General features: G+C 35.6%; 3 protein-coding genes across 8 annotated transcripts in view; 2 read left to right on the top strand and 1 right to left on the bottom strand.

Moving 5' to 3' along the window:
* The first annotated feature begins 1,054 nt into the window (after positions 1-1,054).
* Positions 1,055-7,429, top strand: tsku (tsukushi small leucine rich proteoglycan homolog (Xenopus laevis)). Of its 2 annotated transcripts, none has more exons than XM_042771316.1 (2): positions 1,055-1,306; positions 5,443-7,429. In XM_042771316.1, exon 2 carries the CDS (start codon positions 5,457-5,459, stop codon positions 6,498-6,500), a length of 1,044 nt encoding a protein of 347 aa, XP_042627250.1. In that variant the 5' UTR covers positions 1,055-1,306; positions 5,443-5,456; the 3' UTR covers positions 6,501-7,429. The 2 variants fall into 2 exon arrangements, with proteins under 2 accessions (XP_042627250.1, XP_042627251.1); XM_042771317.1 differs by lacking the exon at positions 1,055-1,306 and adding an exon at positions 3,326-3,444.
* A 3,956-nt stretch (positions 7,430-11,385) lies between these two features.
* On the top strand, positions 11,386-14,185 carry LOC109103936. Its single transcript, XM_019117284.2, has 5 exons — positions 11,386-12,631; positions 13,015-13,350; positions 13,464-13,619; positions 13,741-13,769; positions 13,864-14,185. Exons 1-5 carry the CDS (start codon positions 12,574-12,576, stop codon positions 13,957-13,959), a joined length of 675 nt encoding a protein of 224 aa, XP_018972829.1. The 5' UTR covers positions 11,386-12,573; the 3' UTR covers positions 13,960-14,185.
* A 2,027-nt stretch (positions 14,186-16,212) lies between these two features.
* LOC109103180 (rap1 GTPase-activating protein 2-like) overlaps positions 16,213-20,397 on the bottom strand; it is a 56,657-nt gene continuing 52,472 nt past the window's right edge. For all 5 annotated transcript variants that reach the window (XM_042771311.1, XM_042771312.1, XM_042771313.1 and 2 more), the window contains 5 exons: positions 19,655-19,750; positions 19,280-19,397; positions 17,853-17,952; positions 16,501-16,568; positions 16,213-16,244 (listed from right to left, as the gene is read on the bottom strand). In XM_042771311.1, coding sequence (XP_042627245.1) covers positions 16,236-16,244; positions 16,501-16,568; positions 17,853-17,952; positions 19,280-19,397; positions 19,655-19,750 — 391 coding nt within the window. In that variant the 3' untranslated portion in view covers positions 16,213-16,235. The remainder of the gene's footprint in view (positions 16,245-16,500; positions 16,569-17,852; positions 17,953-19,279; positions 19,398-19,654; positions 19,751-20,397) is intronic.

Here is a 20,397-nt window from a genome sequence, read left to right as displayed (position 1 = left end):
TAAAAATCTGCAGAGAGCAGAAAAACAAAAGAAACTTTAAGAACTCAGATTTCACAATCAAAGGTTTTCTTTGTGACCTAAATCCACCTGAAAACCACAAAATAGTGATAATATAAATACAAATAACATCTTGTTATTTTCTTGTTATTTTCTAAATAGCATCTTTGGGGCTTTTCTATTCCTTAAATTTAGTAAACGCTTACCATTACAGATGTAATTTAAGCTGAGGTTGTATGATGGTGACCTTCAACATTAAATTCTAGAATTAATAAGAGTATTATGAGTTTATATGTTAACATGAATATATTAATACAACTTAATGAAAACACAAAATATGATCTCAGTGGATATTGCAGTGGCCCATAAGGGAGTCAGTATAGAAAATATGAGAAGATTTGACAGCTTTTAACATGTTAAAAAAAAACATTTATTAAATTTGATATAATTACTGTAAAGACTGATGTGAAAGTACAAGACTAATCATGATTAATTTTATTCTGTTGTTTGCAGCCTTCATTTTTAACAGTGAAAACGTAACTTGCTCATTAGGGTTGGAAGGGCACTATTCTCTGAAACACTGCTTTAGTACAATATTTAACGTGAAAAACACTATATAAATACATTTGAACCCACTAACACACATAAACTCTCTTTTTATTTATTATTTTTATTATTCAAACTGTTGTAAATTAAGACAAATGCTACAAGAACATGGTGCATAAATGAAAAAGACCATCTTCTTTATGAATGTGCATCTGTAAAGCCTCGACAGGGCTGTTCAAACACTCAAAACAAGAATGTTATGGTTACTCAGTTATTTCCTTGCCTTTCCTTTATTACAAAGTAAATATTTTCAGAAAACATTTTAATCATTTGTTTTGGCTTCAGTACAGAGACAGCATAAAAGCTGTTATTTATTTGTTTAATTAAAAAATAAAAATATTAACATATTCGAAAATATTCAACCCCCAGTTTACCTTTAAATGTTCTGTCGTGTTATATACTCGCAGCTAGAGGGCGCTGTTGACGCTCGCCGCGTCTAGACGTTGGTGGGCGCGGATTATCATCAGTGAGTGAAACTCTAGACGAGACCGTGCTTGCGGTGGCGTTTTATCGCTTCATCTTCTGCGGCGAGTCTGTAACCGACAGATCGACAAAGTCCCAACCAAGACAATACCTCAGACGTGCTCATCCGCCCCACGACAAACAGCACAGGACATGACAATCCCTAAAACTGGAGTCTTTTCCGAAGCTAGCCTGGAAGAGTAACGTTAAAAGCTCACCGACAGACGTGTCACGGCACATGGTAAGTTTTACCAAAGAGAAAAAAAGTTTTCTCCTGTATCTCACAAATGTGACTTACTGTTGCCATTGGTTTGTACTGCCTTTTTATGTGACAAACTCCAAATGTCTGCTGATTGCTTCATCTCCATTAGTTCGCGTAATGAAAAATAAAGACACAATGGAAGTAACGTTAACGTACACATTTTTACATTCTGGTGCCGTGAAACACACACGTTTGTTGAGCATTGTCAAGTTGTTACAAAGTTTCTTTGCAATTGTATTTTTAACTGAATACAGATGTGTATCAGACCTTTAAGGCAGAGATTTTGGCTGTATCTCAAAACCTAGTCAGCTGGCTACCTAGACAGCACCGATGATGGCCAAAATTATTTTTAAAAGAAATAATTATTGTTATTTTATTTCTACTTTGTACATAATAAATTATACACATTGTTATTTAAGAATAATAATAACTATTATTATTAATAGCTGTGTTTTCTAGGATATGGGTGGCAGGCTGCATTATGCTGTACTGTAGTCAACACCTATTCAAAATTTAGTTGAACGCTTTGATGCATGCCTCTAGCATGTATTTAAAAAGTTATGTGCTGTTGTGAAGTTGGCATCACAAAAAGTACCTGGCATCAAAAGTGAGCTGTTTGAGATGTTAAAGCTCCCATTAAATCTGCCCCCCCCCCCCCCTTAAAGTACTGCATTCTTTCAGCTTTATTGGATTAGGATGTCTGCAGTCTGCTAATTAAATTGGTTAAGAACCGCCTTTAGTTCTCTTGTACTGTAGTTCTCTTTTGGCTATGTTAACTGCAGAAAGATAAAGTAAGTTGAAAGTGATCTGCATTCTAGACTGTTTACATGCAGACTCATAGGTGAGTCTCTCAGACTCACCGAAAGGGAAGGTCTGAGGGTAATTTCCCATTTCGGAGAAAGATAAAAGGTTTAAATATGTAGCTGTTAACCACTGACAGTGATTGCTCTTGAAATACTTTCCACTCAGACTTTAGGCATTTTAAGGAGGGTTTTAGTGGGAGACACCTGGAGAGTTCATAACCCCGGTCACATGCACGGGCAGATGTATACGTTTGGTTACTTATAAACATGCAATCACAAGCCATTCCATGGCTTCGAATTTCATTCATTTTTAATGTTGTTAAATTACTGTTACATATGAGTAATCAATCTGACAATACAGAATTAATTCATTATTTTAAAAAAAATTAAAATTTGTTTTAGGGCTTTTGTAAGGCACTGATAGAACAAACAGTCTGAGACATTTCTCTTAAAGGAATAGTTCACCCAGAAGTGAACATTTGCTGAACATTTACTCACCCTCAGGCCATCCAAGATGTGGATGAGTTTGTGTCTTCATCTGAACAGATTTGGAGAAATTGCATCCCTTGCTCACCAAAGGATCCTCTGCGGTGAATGGGTGCCGTCAGAATGAGAGTCCAAACAGCTGATCAAAACATCACAATAATCCACACGACCCCAGTCCATCAATTAACATCTTGTGAAGTGAAAGGCTGCGTGTTTGAATGAAACAAATCTATCATTAAGATGTTTTAACTTTAAACCTTTGATTCTGGCCTCCTGTGGAAAAATTCCATCCTCTGTTGTCCTCTTACATCAACATCCACAGACATATTTGTTTAGAACTGTTTTGTACTGTATTTGCTTGATCTGTGCATATTTCTCTTCTGATTCAGACAAGACTTTTTAGCAGAAAGCAACTGTTTGAAGTTAAAAACATCTTAATGGTGGATTTGTTCCTTAAAAACATGTAGAATTATGCTCCACAAAATGATAATTGATGGACTGGAGTCATGTGGATTACTGCGACGTTTTCATCAGCTGTTTGGACTGACGGCACCCATTCACTGCAGAGGATCCATTGGTGAGCAAATGAAGCAATGCAAAATTTATCCAAATCTGTTTCAATGAACTTATCTACATCTTGGATGGCCTGAGGGGGAGAAAATTTCAGCAAATTCTCATTTTTGGGTGAACTGTTCCTTTAAAATGACCAAATGTCTCTGGCTGCTCATGTCTTGAGAGTAGGGTGGGACGTGCAGTTTGAGAAGGAACACATCTGTCGTCTCTCCTTCTCACCAGAGCAGAAAAGCAAAGACATACCTGAGGTTACAGGTCTGTGTCTATATCCTTAACAAATATTCTTATTTAAGCAGATTTATCAACTTTAAGTAGCACGTTAGGGTGTCACAAATACTTTTTAAACTATTTTTGATACTACTTTCTTATAGCATGTCTGCTATTGTGTTAGTAACAGATTAGAAATTAATAGTTACAGCTCACTAAACTGTTGTCAGTATGCACACTAACTTAAGTGTTTCAATTGTACCTATTATGCAATCAGTTACATAAGAAGTAACTGTTTATTTAGCGTGCTGGCTCTGTTAATTATTATGCATACCACTACACACAATCTTACAAATTAATGTTCAGTCGTTTATGCTGCTTCGTTCTAATGATTTGTGTGAACCTGTCAGGTTTCTTTGGAAGCGTTTTGTAAGCAGGTTAACCCATGCCCAGATTCAACAGTATTGTTTGTATTTAGATCTGGAGCCAAGTGTTGAAATAGGTTTAAGTTCGGGTCGTTTTGTTAAACAAAGAGCACATGGTAAAGCAGTCCGATAACAAAAGTCATCAGTAGAGCGTGGCGGAGCATTTATAGAGTTCAGCTGGAGTCATAGAGAACATCTCCACCTGCGTGACATAGATCTTCTGTCTACTTTTTAAGGTCTTCTGCATACTTCATGAAAACACATAAGCAAGATTCAATTATTTATGCATAATGATGCCATAATGATTTCTTTAGGAATAATTTTTTAAGTTATTTACATGTGTAATCCAAGTTATTGATTATGAAAGCAATATATATATATATATATATATATATATATATATATATATATATATATATATATATATATATATATATATATACACACACACACACACCTTTTCAAACGTTTGGGATTTTTTTTTTTTTTTTTTTTTTCAGCAAAATTTAAACTTTATTCAAATAAATATATTAAATGCTGTTCTTTTGAACTTTGTATTAATCAGGAGTCCTGAAAATATGTATAAATATTTCCACAGAAATATTAAAAGAGCACTGTCTTCAACACTGATAACAATAAGGAATGTTGTGTAAAGACCAAATCAGCATATTACAATAATTTCTATAGGATCAAGTGACACTCAAGCCTGAAGAAATGGCTTTTTATTAATAGAATTTATATTGAATATGTATTGAATATCATTTTTATATTATTATTTTACTTTCATATTGAATAACCTGAATTACAAATTTGAGTGTGTTAAATTATTATTACAGACTTTACCATAAATGTAGACTTAGATTTACAGCTTTTTCTATATATATTTATTTCTCAAATAACACTGATAATATAGATATTAATAATTGAACTTTATAATTTAATAAGATAACTATCTTAATTTCTACGACTGGTTTGTTAAAGTATATTAAAGCATCAAAGACTTTGAGTTTCTTTATATTCTTTAACTGAATGTTTATGTGCTAACCATCCTTCAATTCTCCATGAGAACAGCCTGGCACCCTTGTAATCATGACGAGTTGTTGCTGTAATTGAGAAATTCAAATTTAATAGGTTCTTTGATCATAAGAATGAGATAAAATCCTTTGAGAATGTGCGTAAAAATTAGGGCTCATGAAGTTGCACTCGAAGGGAAGAATATTTATACATACACTAGCGTAACGAATGGATTAACACAGACCTAGAGTGACAAGCACGTACGTACAGCTGCAAATAAATTACCATATGTAATGAGCGACTAATCTCTTCAAACCTCTCAAAGACCACTGAAGTGGGTTATGGTTCTGTTTTGATAGTAACATAGAATTCCAGAACCTTAAGGCCAGTTCACATAAAGAACAATAACTATAAAGATAACTATAATAACGATATCAATGTCCATGTCAGTGTACGATAATAGGAGATTTTGCACTGGTTGGTTATAGGAACTAAACACCAGGGCGAATTGAGAACTAAATGTTGACGTTCACTTGATTTTGATTGGTTCATTCTGTTTTGGGACTTTTATGACTGTGAAATTAAAATGTGTACTGTGTGTTTTTAGGTTTATAGTTCACCATGGCTGCATTGCTGTGTCTTTTCTTCTCTTTGCTTGGCCTGGCTGTCATGGGAGCGGTGAAGAACTGCCATCCGCAATGTCGGTGTGAGGTGGAGAGCTTCGGCCTCTTCGACAGTTTCAGCCTTACCAAAGTGGACTGCAGTGGAATCGGCCCCGGGAACGCTCCTGTCCCCATCCCTCTGGACACGTCCCATCTCGACCTCTCCTTAAACTCCATCACCTCCATCAGCGACTCGATGCTATCCGGACCTGGTTACACCACCTTGGTTAGTCTGGACCTGAGTGGAAATCTCATTTCACATGTCAGTCCCAAAGCATTCTCTAAACTTCGCTACCTTGAGACGTTGGACCTGAGCAACAACGCTCTTGAGGATCTCAGCGACGGCTGCTTCACCGGACTCCCTCTGGTTGAGCTGGACCTGAGTGAAAACCGATTCAAAGATTTTAACCTTGATCTGCTTACCACCAGAGCACAGGATGTACCAATCATGGTGGACCTGTCGCGAAACCTTCTTACCTCCGTTTCCAGGAAGACCCCTAGCCATCCGTTGAACATTAAGAGTCTTATGTTGGCAGGGAACCAATTGAGGAAGGTGCCGATGCTGAACGGGATCCCACTTCAGTATCTGAACCTGGATGGGAATCTCATCTCCAGCATTGATGCAGGGGCCTTTGATTCAATGACAGAACTGGTTCACCTGTCTCTCAGCAGCCTGTCCGACCTGACCCTCATTCAACCAGGTGCTTTTAGAGGTCTGAAGAACCTACAGGTCTTAGACTTGTCAAACAACAGCCGGCTCAAGACGTTGAGCCCAGATGTATTCAGCGGACTTGTTTCTTTACAAGAGCTCAATTTGTCCCATAATCCTGTCACACCATTATCAAGGACCGTCTTTACCCAGATGCCAAGCATAAAGAGCATAGCTCTAGGTCCAAATGTGCATTGCTGGAAGACACACAAGCAAGGACAGTTTCACAGACAGATTGGACAAGCCAAACCCAATGATATACTTACCTGTGACAATGCAGGAATGATCTTGTGAGCCTGAAGTGCCAAGAAAGACTGTCATCTCTGTGCCTTTTTAGTATCTCATAAGATATTTTTTTGTAATTCAAGATTGCATCATATTTGCACATACTATGCCAACTAAGGTCCTTTATTTTACGTGTTGAGCACATTTAAGCACGCACAGTACATCGCAATGACTCATGCACTTTAGTTACATTTCACTTAATATGTAACCTGAGATTTGTGGTGTGTTGTCAGCTCTGATGTGATGTTTTTTTTTTCTTCTTAAGTCTTAAAGTTTCATAAGTTATGTATTCAAACACTTTGTACAAACACCAGTATTGCAGGTCAGTTTAGAAGTCATGGTGCCTTAAATTGTAATTCATTAAGTATTTTAGAATAATACATTTGTAATGTTTGGATGCCCCTCATGACCATATGTCATCATTTTTGAATGATCATAAAAGCTGTACAGTTCACACCAATGCATAGTTAAATGTATATATTTTCAGAAGGTTTATAATGATTTGACCTTAAACACTGAAGCAGATACAATTTGGTATATTTAATTTATGTGTTTTACTTGGTTGAAAGTGGGGCATTTTTGACAGAAGCACAAAGGATAAAATACAATATGTGGAATGTACATTTTGCATTATAATGTAATTTATTATTGCATTATAATGTTCTCCTAATACTGAACCTAAAATATAATTTACAAAATCACATCACGTAGGATGACACTTGAGGGAAATGTAACATTGAGTTCACATCTCTTTCTAATTCCTAAATTGTCATTTCACAGACATTTACTTGATGTTGCTCTGAAATTTTGCACTTTTAATGTTCTTAAGAAATTTGTATGGATTAAAAAAAAAAGCATGATGGTTGTTCATCATGTGAGCCGAGGTATGATTGATGTTTGTACAAAACTATACCCCCAATAAAAGATATTCAACTTAACACATATGCCAGTATATTGTGCTCAGTTTTGTGATTTAAAGCTCACTTCCCCAAACTGTATCAAAACTTCCAAAGTTAAGCCAGAGCCGATGTGCATTTCAGCACATCTTTCTGAGTCACGCAGTGTGTTTAGTCATAATACAGGCCTCACTAATGTGGTTCTCCTCAGTCTAACACATACTGATTAAAAAACACACCCAGTGTTTTATCCTACACTTATTTTACAAGAATAAGGCATTATCCATTCACTCCTACTAACCATGGACAGCAGTTTTAGGCGAACAGAAGACTTGACGGCTGAATTGGAACAGATGACTTCAGCCTGTCAGGCTTTTAGGCCTCACAGACCAAGTATTCATATATCCCCTTAGCTGCTCTGAATTATTGCCAAGATCCAGCTCTTTGAAATTCTAGGAGACTAATGCCAAAGACACATCCCCCTCTTCTACACAAAAGCTTAGTGGAAAAAAAGGTTTACTTAATGGCTCAACTTTCTCTTCATTACTTTGCACTCTCTGCTATGCACAGGATAAGTAATGTAAATAAATGAGCCAAAGAGGAACAACAGTCAAATACAAACAGTGAATGTTATCACGACTTTCTCCGCCTTTTTCTGTGATTTCTCAAAAACACCATTTTAAGAAGGCAAAATCCTTCTAAATAAACTAGATTAGCATTTCCTGAAGGAAATACCATTGCTGTAAGGCAGCAAAAGATTAACTTTGGCTCTGTGTAAATAAAAATTCCAATCACAATTTAGTATGCAAAGGAATCAAAAGAAAAAAATAGACTAATTGCAAACCAGTAGTATGCACATATTAGGAAGGGTTAATACGTACGTTTTTGCATGTAAAAACACCAGACGCATGGCATGTCTAAAGAAACGTTTTTAAGTTTGAACTTTTAACATGTGCAACAGTCAGAGACATCCATCTAGCATGTTTACAAAGAAAAACAATGGGAAGGCTGCAGAAAATCCTGTTTTCTTTGCCATGGCGCTATGCTACATCACATGCTTTTAAACACAAAAACACATTCTGTGTGAATGTCATCATTGCTGCCAATTTTGAAAGATTAAGATTCTAGCAATCTAAAAACCCTGAAGTAGGAGACGTTGATTACTTTTTTGTTGACACTGGTAAGTCAACTGTACTATAGTGACCTACTTAACAAATCTAAACAAACCAGCATTAACCTTTACTGTTCTGTTACAGAACATTGTACATGGTCAATAAATTGCTAAATTTGATTTAGGGCAGACACTGCTTATCTACCTTGACTTTTATAGGTGTCAACTTGCCTTACTATGCGAGAGGTTGCACTAGACATGATGATGTAAGCAGTTCATATGAGATACTGGGTTATGAACTTCTGTGAATTACTGTGAGTACTTCTACTTCTGTGTAATATATGGCATGTAAGCCATCATAAATCTGTTATTGTCACATATCACCTGCTTTAACTTTAGATAAGGGCAGAAATTAAATGGACCATTTGATATAGCATAACCAATTAGAGCCGCATTCCATTAGGAAAAGAACCACAGTTGACATGAAAACCCCTAGAATATAGAGTTCATTAAATAAAAAATCTCAGTCTCCACTTGTAAACACATTAAATCCTCTAGTCTTAATAAATTCTCTCAACCACAGATTCCCATTGTAGTTAATTCAAGGCTAAAAGTACAATATTTATTGCTAGAGCAAAGACAATGGCCCAGTGCCAAACACCTGACACAAACTCAAAGCACAAGAGAATCAATACAGAATGAGAAATCAAATTTGAGTCTGATTAAAAGGGTTCAATGTCTGGTACCAGAACGCAAACAATAAACGGAATGAAACCTGGAAAAAAAATGCAGCCATGGTCACATTTCACCGATGAAAATCTCGTGAATTTTTAATTGGAAAAGCATTCTTACAAAGTGCCATACCAGTGCTTTTTGTTTCATAGCATGCTGCTATTGATTTCTGATTCAGATTCAGAAAAATGCTTCAGATTATCCACACTAACACAGTGTCATGGCAATTCGTAACTATTTTACTGTTTGGCGAATTGATGGGCTAATTCATATGAATTCGTACAATCTCATTCTAATGTTTTCATATGATGTGTATGATTCACATCATACAAATTCATACAAAGTCACCACCTCGTAATATTGTTTTGTTTCCCATGAGATCAGGCTGTACACACAGTACCAACAAATTAAAGTTCTCATGTGCTTCTTTGAATAAACAATGGCAGGCCAGTAAATATTCTTGACTGATATATGGTTCACCAGGCTTTAAAAAAGACACCACATAAAAAGCAAACAACATTCTTCTCTGGATTTCACATCCTTAACACATTATGTACCAGGTTTTTTTTTATTTATGTCTTAATTTTATTTTTGCTATAAATATTCTCTAAAGTATTCAGTAGCTTTTTTCCTCACAATTCTGACCTTTTTCAGAATTTCGTCATATGAACTCAGAACTGTCAGATATAAACTTCTGAGTTTATGTCTCTGAATTCTGAGTTTACATTTCCCAATTCTGTTTTTGTTTCCACCATAGAATAAAAAATGATAAAGTGAGATATAAACTCACTTTTTTTATTCTGCGGTGCAAACGGTCTTCCATGATTAAGTGTGTTGCAGTTAACAGAGGTTTGATTCTCAAGCTGCTGCTGGGGTCACACACAGTACAGTCATCTTCATTCCCTTTTGTTAAAGACTCAGCATAAGTCTCATAGTATCAGAAAACCAACACAATAGAGGCTTTCTCACTGTAACATCGCGTGCAAGAGAAAAGCTTTATTGTGCACCAGAATAAACACACCAGGCTCTGTGTTCGCACGTCCAGCTCAACCGGGTTAGTGTTTTGTGTCAGAAAAGGCCATTTGATGTAGCTAAACTCCCTTGAGAGGTGCTGACCACATAATGATGTTTACATTCCATGTAATGCATTAGTGCAATACCATCAATACAGTACACTTGTCACTTTTTTGCATACCTCTGCAGCGTGGATTCAAGATACCTCAGATGACCTTTTCTGATCACTATGGGAAAAAGAGCCTTGTTGTACATTCAGTGAGGGCTGAGGAAGTGCCTATGGAGTAATCTGATCATGGAGCAATCTGTACTGCCAAGAAACCATTCTTTTTTGGGACTGCACCATTCAGAGGAAAACTAATCTGCCTTTTCATTTGTGAACAAAAATGGTTTGTAAAGTACATGGCTGTGAGGATTAGCTAATTCCTTTGTTCTGTATGACATTGTATGCATCAAAAACATGGACAAAATTGCAAGTTTAGTCAATGTTGTTTGCTCCTGAGCACAGACCTGTGAGTGTTTGCTTTTACTTATCTGCTTTTAGCCATGTGGGTTGACCAGCACACACTCATTCCTGCACATTCCTGGGTGGTCACTGTCCAGTTTCCTGTTTTGACTGATAACAATAAGGATTGGAGATCAGATTCACTTTCAGACCTGTAAAAGGGCCGTAAATGAAGTTTACAAAAGTTCTTCTGCACGTACAAGCTTATATTAATATGACTCAACTAAATGGTTAAATGATTTTGTTAGCACTTGCGTAACTTGGGTTTGGTGTTGTACCACGCGCTTTCCAAGTAAAACAGACATATCCTGAGACTGTAAGCCCACACTGACGTCCTACACATCTGGTTACCATTAAGGTCCGCTGACTCCAGTCACTCTCTGCAGGAAACAATCGCACAGCTCAAATGAACCTTTGCCAAAATACTGCCCGAGTGTTATTTGTTACTTAAAGCGATAGTTCACCCAAAAATGATTAAATTGGTGAGTTGTTAAACCAGTATGACTTTCTTCTTTGCAACAACAACAACAAAAAAAGAAGATATTGTGAGGAGTCTTTCCATATTACAGGTAATGACCACATTTGTCACAGAAATAACAGGTTTGGAATGACATGAGGGTGAGTAAATAATGAAAGAATTTTAATTAAACATTGGATTTAGGATCGAAGGATTTGAATATCTGAAACCTTAACTTTCGAGGTTTGCCTTTGTCATATGAATTTAACTTCCTTTAGAGATCGCAAGTAAATTTATCAAGTGTAATGTATTGCATATCAAGACAATGTGAAGGTAATTTGTCTTAAAGTAACAGAGCAGCAGCAGCAGGTTCTGTTTAAGCTTGGCTTTGATCTGCAGCAGCTGTGAAATTGCCCGAACATGCCCCTTTTTGATTTAACTATATAGTCCAGATTTCCCAGCTGACTGCTGAGAAACTATTTACTTTGAGCACCACCATGTGGCTACAGCAGAAACCATGATTTAAGTTAAAATTCTCTTCTTCATGGAATTTCACTGACAGAATGTGTTTTATATGGCACCATGCAACAGTTTTACCTAAATAAATACTCATAATAATAATTCAGCTAGAACAACTGTGACGTTATGTGGTATATCTTACTGTAAATCACTCAAGACTCACATAGGCTAAATATATCTTATTTTAAGGATGTTCAAATTTGAATAAAAAATACACAGAGTAGTAGTAGTAATCGTAATAGTATGGTCATACACAGCATTAACACAAAGAAAATGAAATATGGACAACATTTCAAAAATAAGGGTAAAGTATTTTATGCATGTTCTGGGTTGTTTAATTTCCTGCCCAAAGTGCACAATGCTAAATTTGCCACATCACAGCTTGGCACACCATCACATTGCAAGGAAAGATTCACATTTTGGCAATGTTAGTCTATCTACAGTAGATCCCAGCATTCGTGTCCAAGTTTCAGTTCAGTTATAATGGAATGTCAGCAGTGATTGAGAATGATTTCCCTGCTCCAACAGGAAGGATGTGATGGCCTACCTGTTTCCCTTAGTGTTTGGTGAACTTGCATTACCTTCCTCAAGTACACATTTACAATAAAGCTGAAGCTGCCAGATCTGTACTGTAGTTACTTAAAGAGAAACCACTTTTCCTGCAGTGAACAAAGTGAGTGTTTACTGAGCTAGAAAGAGTTTAGAAGAACTTAATGTAGGCTACCTTTCGTTGCTCGTTCCCGGAGACTTGACAGAAAAGTTGGCTGTTGACTATGAAAGCTCTTCCGAATCTGTTCTGTGGCTGCGATGACAGTCAACAGAACTATAGGCTGTAAATAATAAAAAGGATGAAAAGGGCTTACAGGTGTTCCTTGACGTTTCTATCACTTTTGTGTATCTTAAAAGGTAAGTTACTTCTCAAATTCATAGTTAAAGCTTCTGCACCTCTAAATGTACTTTTTCATGACTCTTAATAATGTTTAGTAGCCTATTGTAAACGTTCACAAAGTGACATTTGCAGAGTGAAAACATTTTCACAACTTTCGCGTGTTTACGAAAAAACTTGCGAACGAAAATATTTACGCACTGTTCGCTTGCTCACGCGTTATGGTTTCAGGTTTATGGTAATATTGTTTACGATTTTCTTGTTCACGTGTTTCTCGTGAGCACGCGACTTCACTAAACTCACTTTATTAAGGGCTCAATAATAAGACAGTCTGTACAAAGTCCAAAAGTGCTTTGTTTAAGCCTAACTAAAACTCAAGTCGCTTGTAATATTCTCATTTTAGTATGTGAACAGTGCTCATCTGTTCGAGCAAGACGTAAAACAAAGTTTGTGGCGGAGGGCAGCAGTCTCCAGTTGAGCTGTGAAGTGCAACATTGTGGGCTTCCTGGTTGGACTGGAGAATGGAATTTCCAGGAGTTGGACAGAACAGGATTTACTTCACTCACTCCCTCTGAACGAATCGGGATGTCCAATTACAGCTCATCATCCAATAGCACACATCTGTTACTCCACATTCACAACATCAACCAGTCAGATGCTGGAGCATACCATTGCCAGATATCCTGGCCTCAGAATTTAACTAGCAAAGGACACATGACATATGTTAATGTGACTGCAGGTATGTACATATGCATGCAGGACAAGCTGTTGGTTTGAATTGATTTTTTAATTTTTGGTTTCATAATTTCCATGCAATATATTTCTAATAATAAAATCTTTATTTCTGGACAGCCGCAGTAGACTCATCAGTCAGAAGCCTCTCTCATAGAGTTCTGCTTTGTTTTGGTGCCTTGACGTGTTTTCCTGTTGTTTTGGGATTTGTTTGGTGTCTCACCCGGGATCATCATCCACCACCACCCCCTGTCCCACCTCACCCCCGCATGTCCTGTAAGAGTCAACTCCATTATTCTGCAAATGTGTCATATATCAATCAACATATCAATTGTTTTCTATCTTAAATATTTAACGATTATTATTATATTTTTAATGACTTGTTTTCTTGTTCTAGATGCATATAGAGTGAAACCAAAAAAGGAAGTAAGTACATCAGTACATTATGTGTTCTGATAAGAATCTGATTTGTTTAATCAGTGAATATGATCAGTTTATTTATTTGTTATTATTTGTGCAGCTGGTGTATGCAGAAGTTGCACTGAATGATTCAAGGAATGATCATCCAAAACAAGCGTCTAAGCCAACTGTCTATTCCTCTGTGCATTTCCCCTGAACATAAGGACATCTTGCTTTTCTATCTCACTTGCGGCTGTGGGTTATTTTCAATACCAGAGGAAACATGACTATAAACACTGTGGCAGTACAGTTGAATTGTTAGACAGCAAGATTGAAAAGTTATCAACCTGCCTTGGGATCCTTTGAAATGTGAATGCTAGCAATGTTGCAATTTGATCTATTACACAGTGGTTGTAATGCCATATTGAATGGTGGTGTTCTTCCAGAAACACTGTAGGTTGTTTGTTTGTGTATGTAGATTGTAGATGTATCTGAGCAAACAGAACTGGTGTCATTTTTTAAATGTTTTACACAACAGACAGGTATTTGACACAAAATACATTTTATTTTATAATAAATTCTTAATGGCACATGCCATAACCAAATATACATATACATAATCTTTTAAATTATCTGTTATTTTAATTTGACTCTGTGTAATTATATTATTATTTTTATTTCATTTTTTTTACTACGTAACATGAACAAATTTCAAAAGCAATAAATTATGGCAGTACAAACATATGCCAACACATTTTATGTCAAAGTTTGTCACTATTGTACAAGAATATTTAACGCTCTCTGCAGTCTAATGCCCTCACCAGTGAGTACCGCTGAAAACTAACAGAATCATAAGGAATGAGGAGACACACACATATGTATATAAATAACACAAAATTTCAAAAGAAAATCCTTCAAAAATTGTTCAACAATTATTCTGCCAGCCTAAGTTGAATAACGAAGCATTTACAAAAAAGGACCTTTTTGTACATCCACATGTCTGAAATTAAGAAGAACCATGTTTATGTCTGTGCTTTCTCAAGTGTGTTTGAAAGCTCAAAATGAAAGTAATAGTAAATAATAAGTAGCAAATAATTTAGTTTTTTTGGTTCAAATGTAAAGTTAGCAGTAGCTGCCAACCCAGTGTTGAACAAATATACTGAAGTCTTTTTTTAAAGAACTAAATATACGCTGAAATGAACAGACCAATTTTACTTTAAAAATATAATAAAATATGTCTTCGCCATCCATGCAAGGTTATGTTTTTTTGTCAAAACTCTTCCCCTTTTACCACAAATAAACCTTGGCAATCTTCATCTTTGGTTACCCTCAGGAAAGGTGAATTTGACCTTTTCACATCACTCAGAAATAACAGAACTGACTCGATCCTCAGCAGAGCAGTTAGTGTACAGTATTTTAAGGCTTATACTGATGGGCGGCGTTACAAGACTCAAAATGACCCGTAATCTCTGCAAAAAACTGAGTACAGTACAGGTGCTTATAATGATACTTTGTAGTCCTTATCTCTTGTAACATTTAATGACCGAGAGAACTCTTCAAGTATTTCAAGTGGCTGTGTTAATATTGTGCATCTGTCTTAAAAGCAATTGCAGTTAGGCAAGAATAGTTTCAACACTTGTTTGAGCACTACATTTACAATGTTGGAAAAACAGAGACATTTGTTCCTTTTTTTTACTAAGACTGGTGTTCATTTCTGTCCTCTAAACCCTTACTGTGTGTTTGTAGGATCAATTCTTACAATAGTGTTTAGTTGTGTATTATGCTGAACAGTGATAACTGTAGCAATGGCAAGAGCAAATGGTCCCTTTTTCTTCCAATCTATAAAAATCCATTCAAAGTCACTGCCTAGAAAGACAAAGAACAGATGCAGTGGGTAAATCATGTACTTTTGAGAGTGCACAGATTCACTAAAGTACATATAAACTGACATAGACTCTTATTTTCTTTTTGATCTGATACCAAGTACGATGTATAACCACTATTTCTGACGTCAATTTTAATACAGATAGATTTATATTTTTAAATTTCATTTTAAATTTAGTTTTAGAAATATTGTTATTTGTTATTTTGTTTTGTTAATTTGTATTATTTTTTTATATTTCTATTCACCCTTAGTTTAAAATCCTCTTCCGTAGAAATCAAATTAAATATATATATAAAAAAAAAAAAAAATTCGTAATATATATATATATATATATATATATATATATAATTACCATTAATACATATTACCATATATATTACCATATATTTAATTACCATTACCATTAAAAGGGGCTAAATTGGAAATGATCAGACTTGTTTATTGTGTTTATTTGTTAACAACATTATAGAACACATTTCAGTATTTCTATTTGTTCTGATGAGTAAAAGGAGCAATATTTCTTACTATTCTTTCCATATATACTTAAAGATAAGTAAATACTGCAATATGCAAAGTACCTATTGTCCATGCAGTGGCTTCTGTCTGACCTAATGACCCTGAAAGAAAGGGGAAGGATTATTCTTAGTGAATGAATTCAAATCTCATTATTCAGTTTACAAATAGAATCAAATGCACTGTTACAGACTTATAACAACAAATGCATTTTTACTATAAAAACCCAGAGTAACATATGCACTGTTATCATTTAAACATTGTCATTGTTGTTAACCTGATCTAACATAAAACAACCAGATTTGAAACCAATTTCAATATACGCCCACGCAATAAGATATTTGAGGATATTGTACTTACTGTGGAGTGGCTCATTTTGTCAAAGCGGAATTTCAAGTTTGACCTCGGTGAAGTTTTGTTCTTTCCATCTAAGGAAAACACTGGGTAAATTCTTGTTTTTTTGTTTTTGTTTTGTTAAAGTGCCAAAGTGCATGTGTGTGCATGCAAGTATACTCATGTTCATGCACATCTCATAGCTACAATATGTTGACACCACCTTTTAACTGACGAGTCAGACTATTTCAACAATTTCCAATTTCCTATTAATGGTTTTAAGGAGAAATGTTCAACAAGCATATATAGGTCAGGTTTTCAGGGGTTCGATTACTTCTTGTCATGTAGTGTATGATTATTTTATTTTATTTTTTCAGTTTTAATTTGAGTACTTAAAATTGTTTATTTTAGTAAACATTATTAACATTATAATGTTCAGCATTTTCAAGTTTTTAAAGTAAATTCACTCCATCCAGGATGTAGGGTTTGTGTCTTCATCTGAACAGATTTGGAGAAATTTAGCATTTAATCACTTTCTCACCAATAGATCATCTGCAGTAAATGGGTGCCGTCAGATTGAGAGTTTAAACAGCTGATAAAAACACAAAAATCAACAAGTAATCCACACGACTCCAGTCCATTAATTAACATCTTGTGAAGTGAAAAGCTGCATGTTTGTAAAAAAAAAAAAAAACCATTGTTAACAAACTTCAAACTTCAAATATTTCTTTCTACAGTGAAAAAGTAGCCACATCTGAAGAGAAATAATCATATCTCAAGCACTACAGTATTTACAAGCAAATACAGTCCAAAACAGTTCTAAACAAATATGTTAGTAGATTTGATGTGAGAGGACTGTATTGTGAGGTTTATTGTTGATTGTTTGTTGTTATTTTTGCCAGAAGTGACGGTTTAAAGTTAAAACTCATTAGTGATGCATTTGTTTCTTATCATGCAACTTTTCACTCCATGAGATGTTAATTGATGGACTAGAGTTGTGTGGATCATTGTGATGTTTTTATCAGCCGTTTGGACAAGTGATGTAATGAGAATTTCTCCAAATCTTTTCCAATGAAGAAACAAACTCATCAAGATCTTAGATGGCCCCCAGTACATTGTCAGCAAAAAAATCTGATTCCATTGTTGTTTATTTGTTAACATCAATTATAAAACAATTTTCAGCATTTTTACTTGTTTTCTGATGAGCTATACTGTATATGAAATAGTTCCTACCCTATTTCAACTATTGCCAATTGCATATAAATTGAAAATGTTCAGCAAGCACATATGGGTCTGGTTTTCGGGTGGCCACTTACTATTGGCTGTGTAGTGTATGATTGCTTTGGTTTATTTTTATTGTGTATGATTGCTTAATTCACCTGTGGGACTGCGGCACATGATCAGCGGCGTTCCGGAGTTCTGGCTTTCCACGCTGAGAGATGGACTGTATACAGATGAAGCCGTGGACGGGTGACTGCTCTACAGGACACAACACACACCAAATGACAGTCTGAGTAAACTGCAGTGGTAATGTTAATACTAGTACGATTGCTATAGATTGTCCTAGACCTAGCTGTGCTGCAGTAATTAAGCATATCGACAGTTGTCAGGCTGAGTGGATCAATGCAAACGGCCATTTAGTGTGTGATGGTTATCTGCAAATTAGCTAGGAAGTTTCTAGATGTGACTGAAGCATAATTGAAATGTTTTCACAGTGAGCGTTACTAGAGAAAGAAACACACTGCACAAAGGATTTTCTTAATCATGTTGTTGTTTTCCAGCTGACAAACTTGTTTTACACATAAATGTCAATAATTGTTGTTAGATTAAAGGGGTCATATGATGCGATTTCAAGTTTTCCTTTCTCTTTGGAGTGTTACAAGCATGTGTGTGAATAGATAAGAACCCTAAAGTTGCAAAGATTAAAGTCTCAAACCCAAAGAGATATTCTTTATAAAAGTTAAGACTCGTCCACGCCCTGCTAAAATGCCTCGTTTAGACACGCCCCCACACGTCTGTGTCACTGTGTGGGAAGATTTGCATAACACCGCCCAAATGTTCACGCAAAGAAAGAAGGCATAACTTTAATCCTCGCTGTAGTATTTTTGCTGCCGCCGCCATGTTGTGGAGACGCTGTGTGTTTCGTTGTGAAAGCGAAACTACTTTGTTTGGCCTTCCAAAAGAATTTAAAGAATTTGCCACTGATGATTCAAACGCGAGTTTTGAGCAGTGTAGAGCAGCTCTTGTTGTTTGTCATTTCTCTGATCACAAATGCAATCATTTTTTTTTATGTTTACATGGTGCGATACGCAATGTAACGTGTAAAAAGAAAGTATAAATCATTATAATCCATAATTATGTTCCCACTGGATGCAACAAATGCCTTGTTTATAATGGGTTTTATTGGTGTTGTTTTGTCGTGCTGGGATACAGCATTACAGTATGGTAAGGGGCATAACATTTTCATCACACACTTGAGGTATTCGGCCAATCACAATGCAGTGGATAGCTGGCCAATCAGCGTACACCTCGCTTTTCAGAACGATGAGCTTTGTAAAAATCAACACGTTTCAGAAAGGCAGGGCATACAGGAACAACAATAATGTACAGTATGTGGAAAATAATGTGTTTTTTAAACTTAAACCGCATAAATACATTGCATTACACCAAATACACAAAATAATGTTCTTTTTAGCAAAGTCATATGACCCCTTTAAAACAAAAAATCTATATTTTTGCAGTGCACTCTTGAATTTCCTAAAAGGTCAACAGAACCCTTTTGTCTTTGTGTATAAGTGTGTGTCACCATTTCTAGCTCCTCCAGTCCGTCTCCCTCCCCTGCTGTGCTGCTGAAGCTGCTGGTGCTGGAGGAGGATCGTGAGATATTAGCTCTGCCACTACACTCTTTCAGCTTCACAAATGGCCTGCAGGACCAAACCAACAGGACAGAGATTACACAAAAGAGAGCCACAGTTTTTTTTTTTCTTTCATTTACTGAAGAGCTATGAAGAAGACAGAAATACCCTTTCACATACATTGCTAAAAGTGAAGATGCTGGAAAAGGATTTCAAAATGAAGCCTGACAACATATCTGAATCATCAAATGTCAACACAATCCAACACTGCACTCACATCTGCTGTTCCTGAGGAGCTGGAGCTCAGAAACCACAATGAAACCCACCTTTCTTTGTTTGGGCAGATCTCTGGTGAACTCGGATTGGATGATGTCTCGGACCTCACTTCCTGCGACTGAGGTAACACTTCTGTTTTTTGGTCACTAGTAAAACACAGAATACAATTTATGTAGTGCTTTTCTGAAATACTAACATACAAACAAAGCTTTCAAAGACAAACACTGCTGTATTTTCAGCAGCCAGTATTCAAGTCTTACAATTGTTACATGACATTTCAGAAATCATTATAATATGCTGATTTGGTTATTATTTATTAATAATGGTTTGTATTATTATCTTGTGTTAAAGTATGTTAAAAAGGTTTTGCTGCTTAACATTTTGCCAGGATTCTTTGATTAATAGAAAGGTCAATGAACAGCATTTATTTGAAATATATATTTTTTTGTAACTTTATAAATGCTCTACTGTGACTTTTGATCAATTTAATGTGTCCTTGCTGAATAAAAGTATTAATTTCTTTATTTTTTTATTGTAATTAATAAATGTATTTTGTAATTTTAGTGAATAATTGTTTTTGCTGAAATATTAAGAAGCAAAACCATTTTTAACATTGATAATAATAAGAAGGATTTCTGAAAAATGAAGACTGGAGCAATGATGCTGAAAATTAAATTTTGCATCACAGAAAGTAGAAATAGAAAGTTATTTTAAAATGTAAATTGTAATAATGTTTTACAATACTACTGTTTTCAATTTTTTATGGATTTTTGATCAAATAAATGAGCCTTGG

Source organism: Cyprinus carpio, chromosome A15 (genome assembly GCF_018340385.1).
Source record: "Cyprinus carpio isolate SPL01 chromosome A15, ASM1834038v1, whole genome shotgun sequence".
NCBI classification, from domain to species: domain Eukaryota; kingdom Metazoa; phylum Chordata; class Actinopteri; order Cypriniformes; family Cyprinidae; genus Cyprinus; species Cyprinus carpio.
The sequence above is the reverse complement of the archived record's forward strand: the minus strand, read 5'-3'. Positions and strand labels throughout refer to the sequence as shown.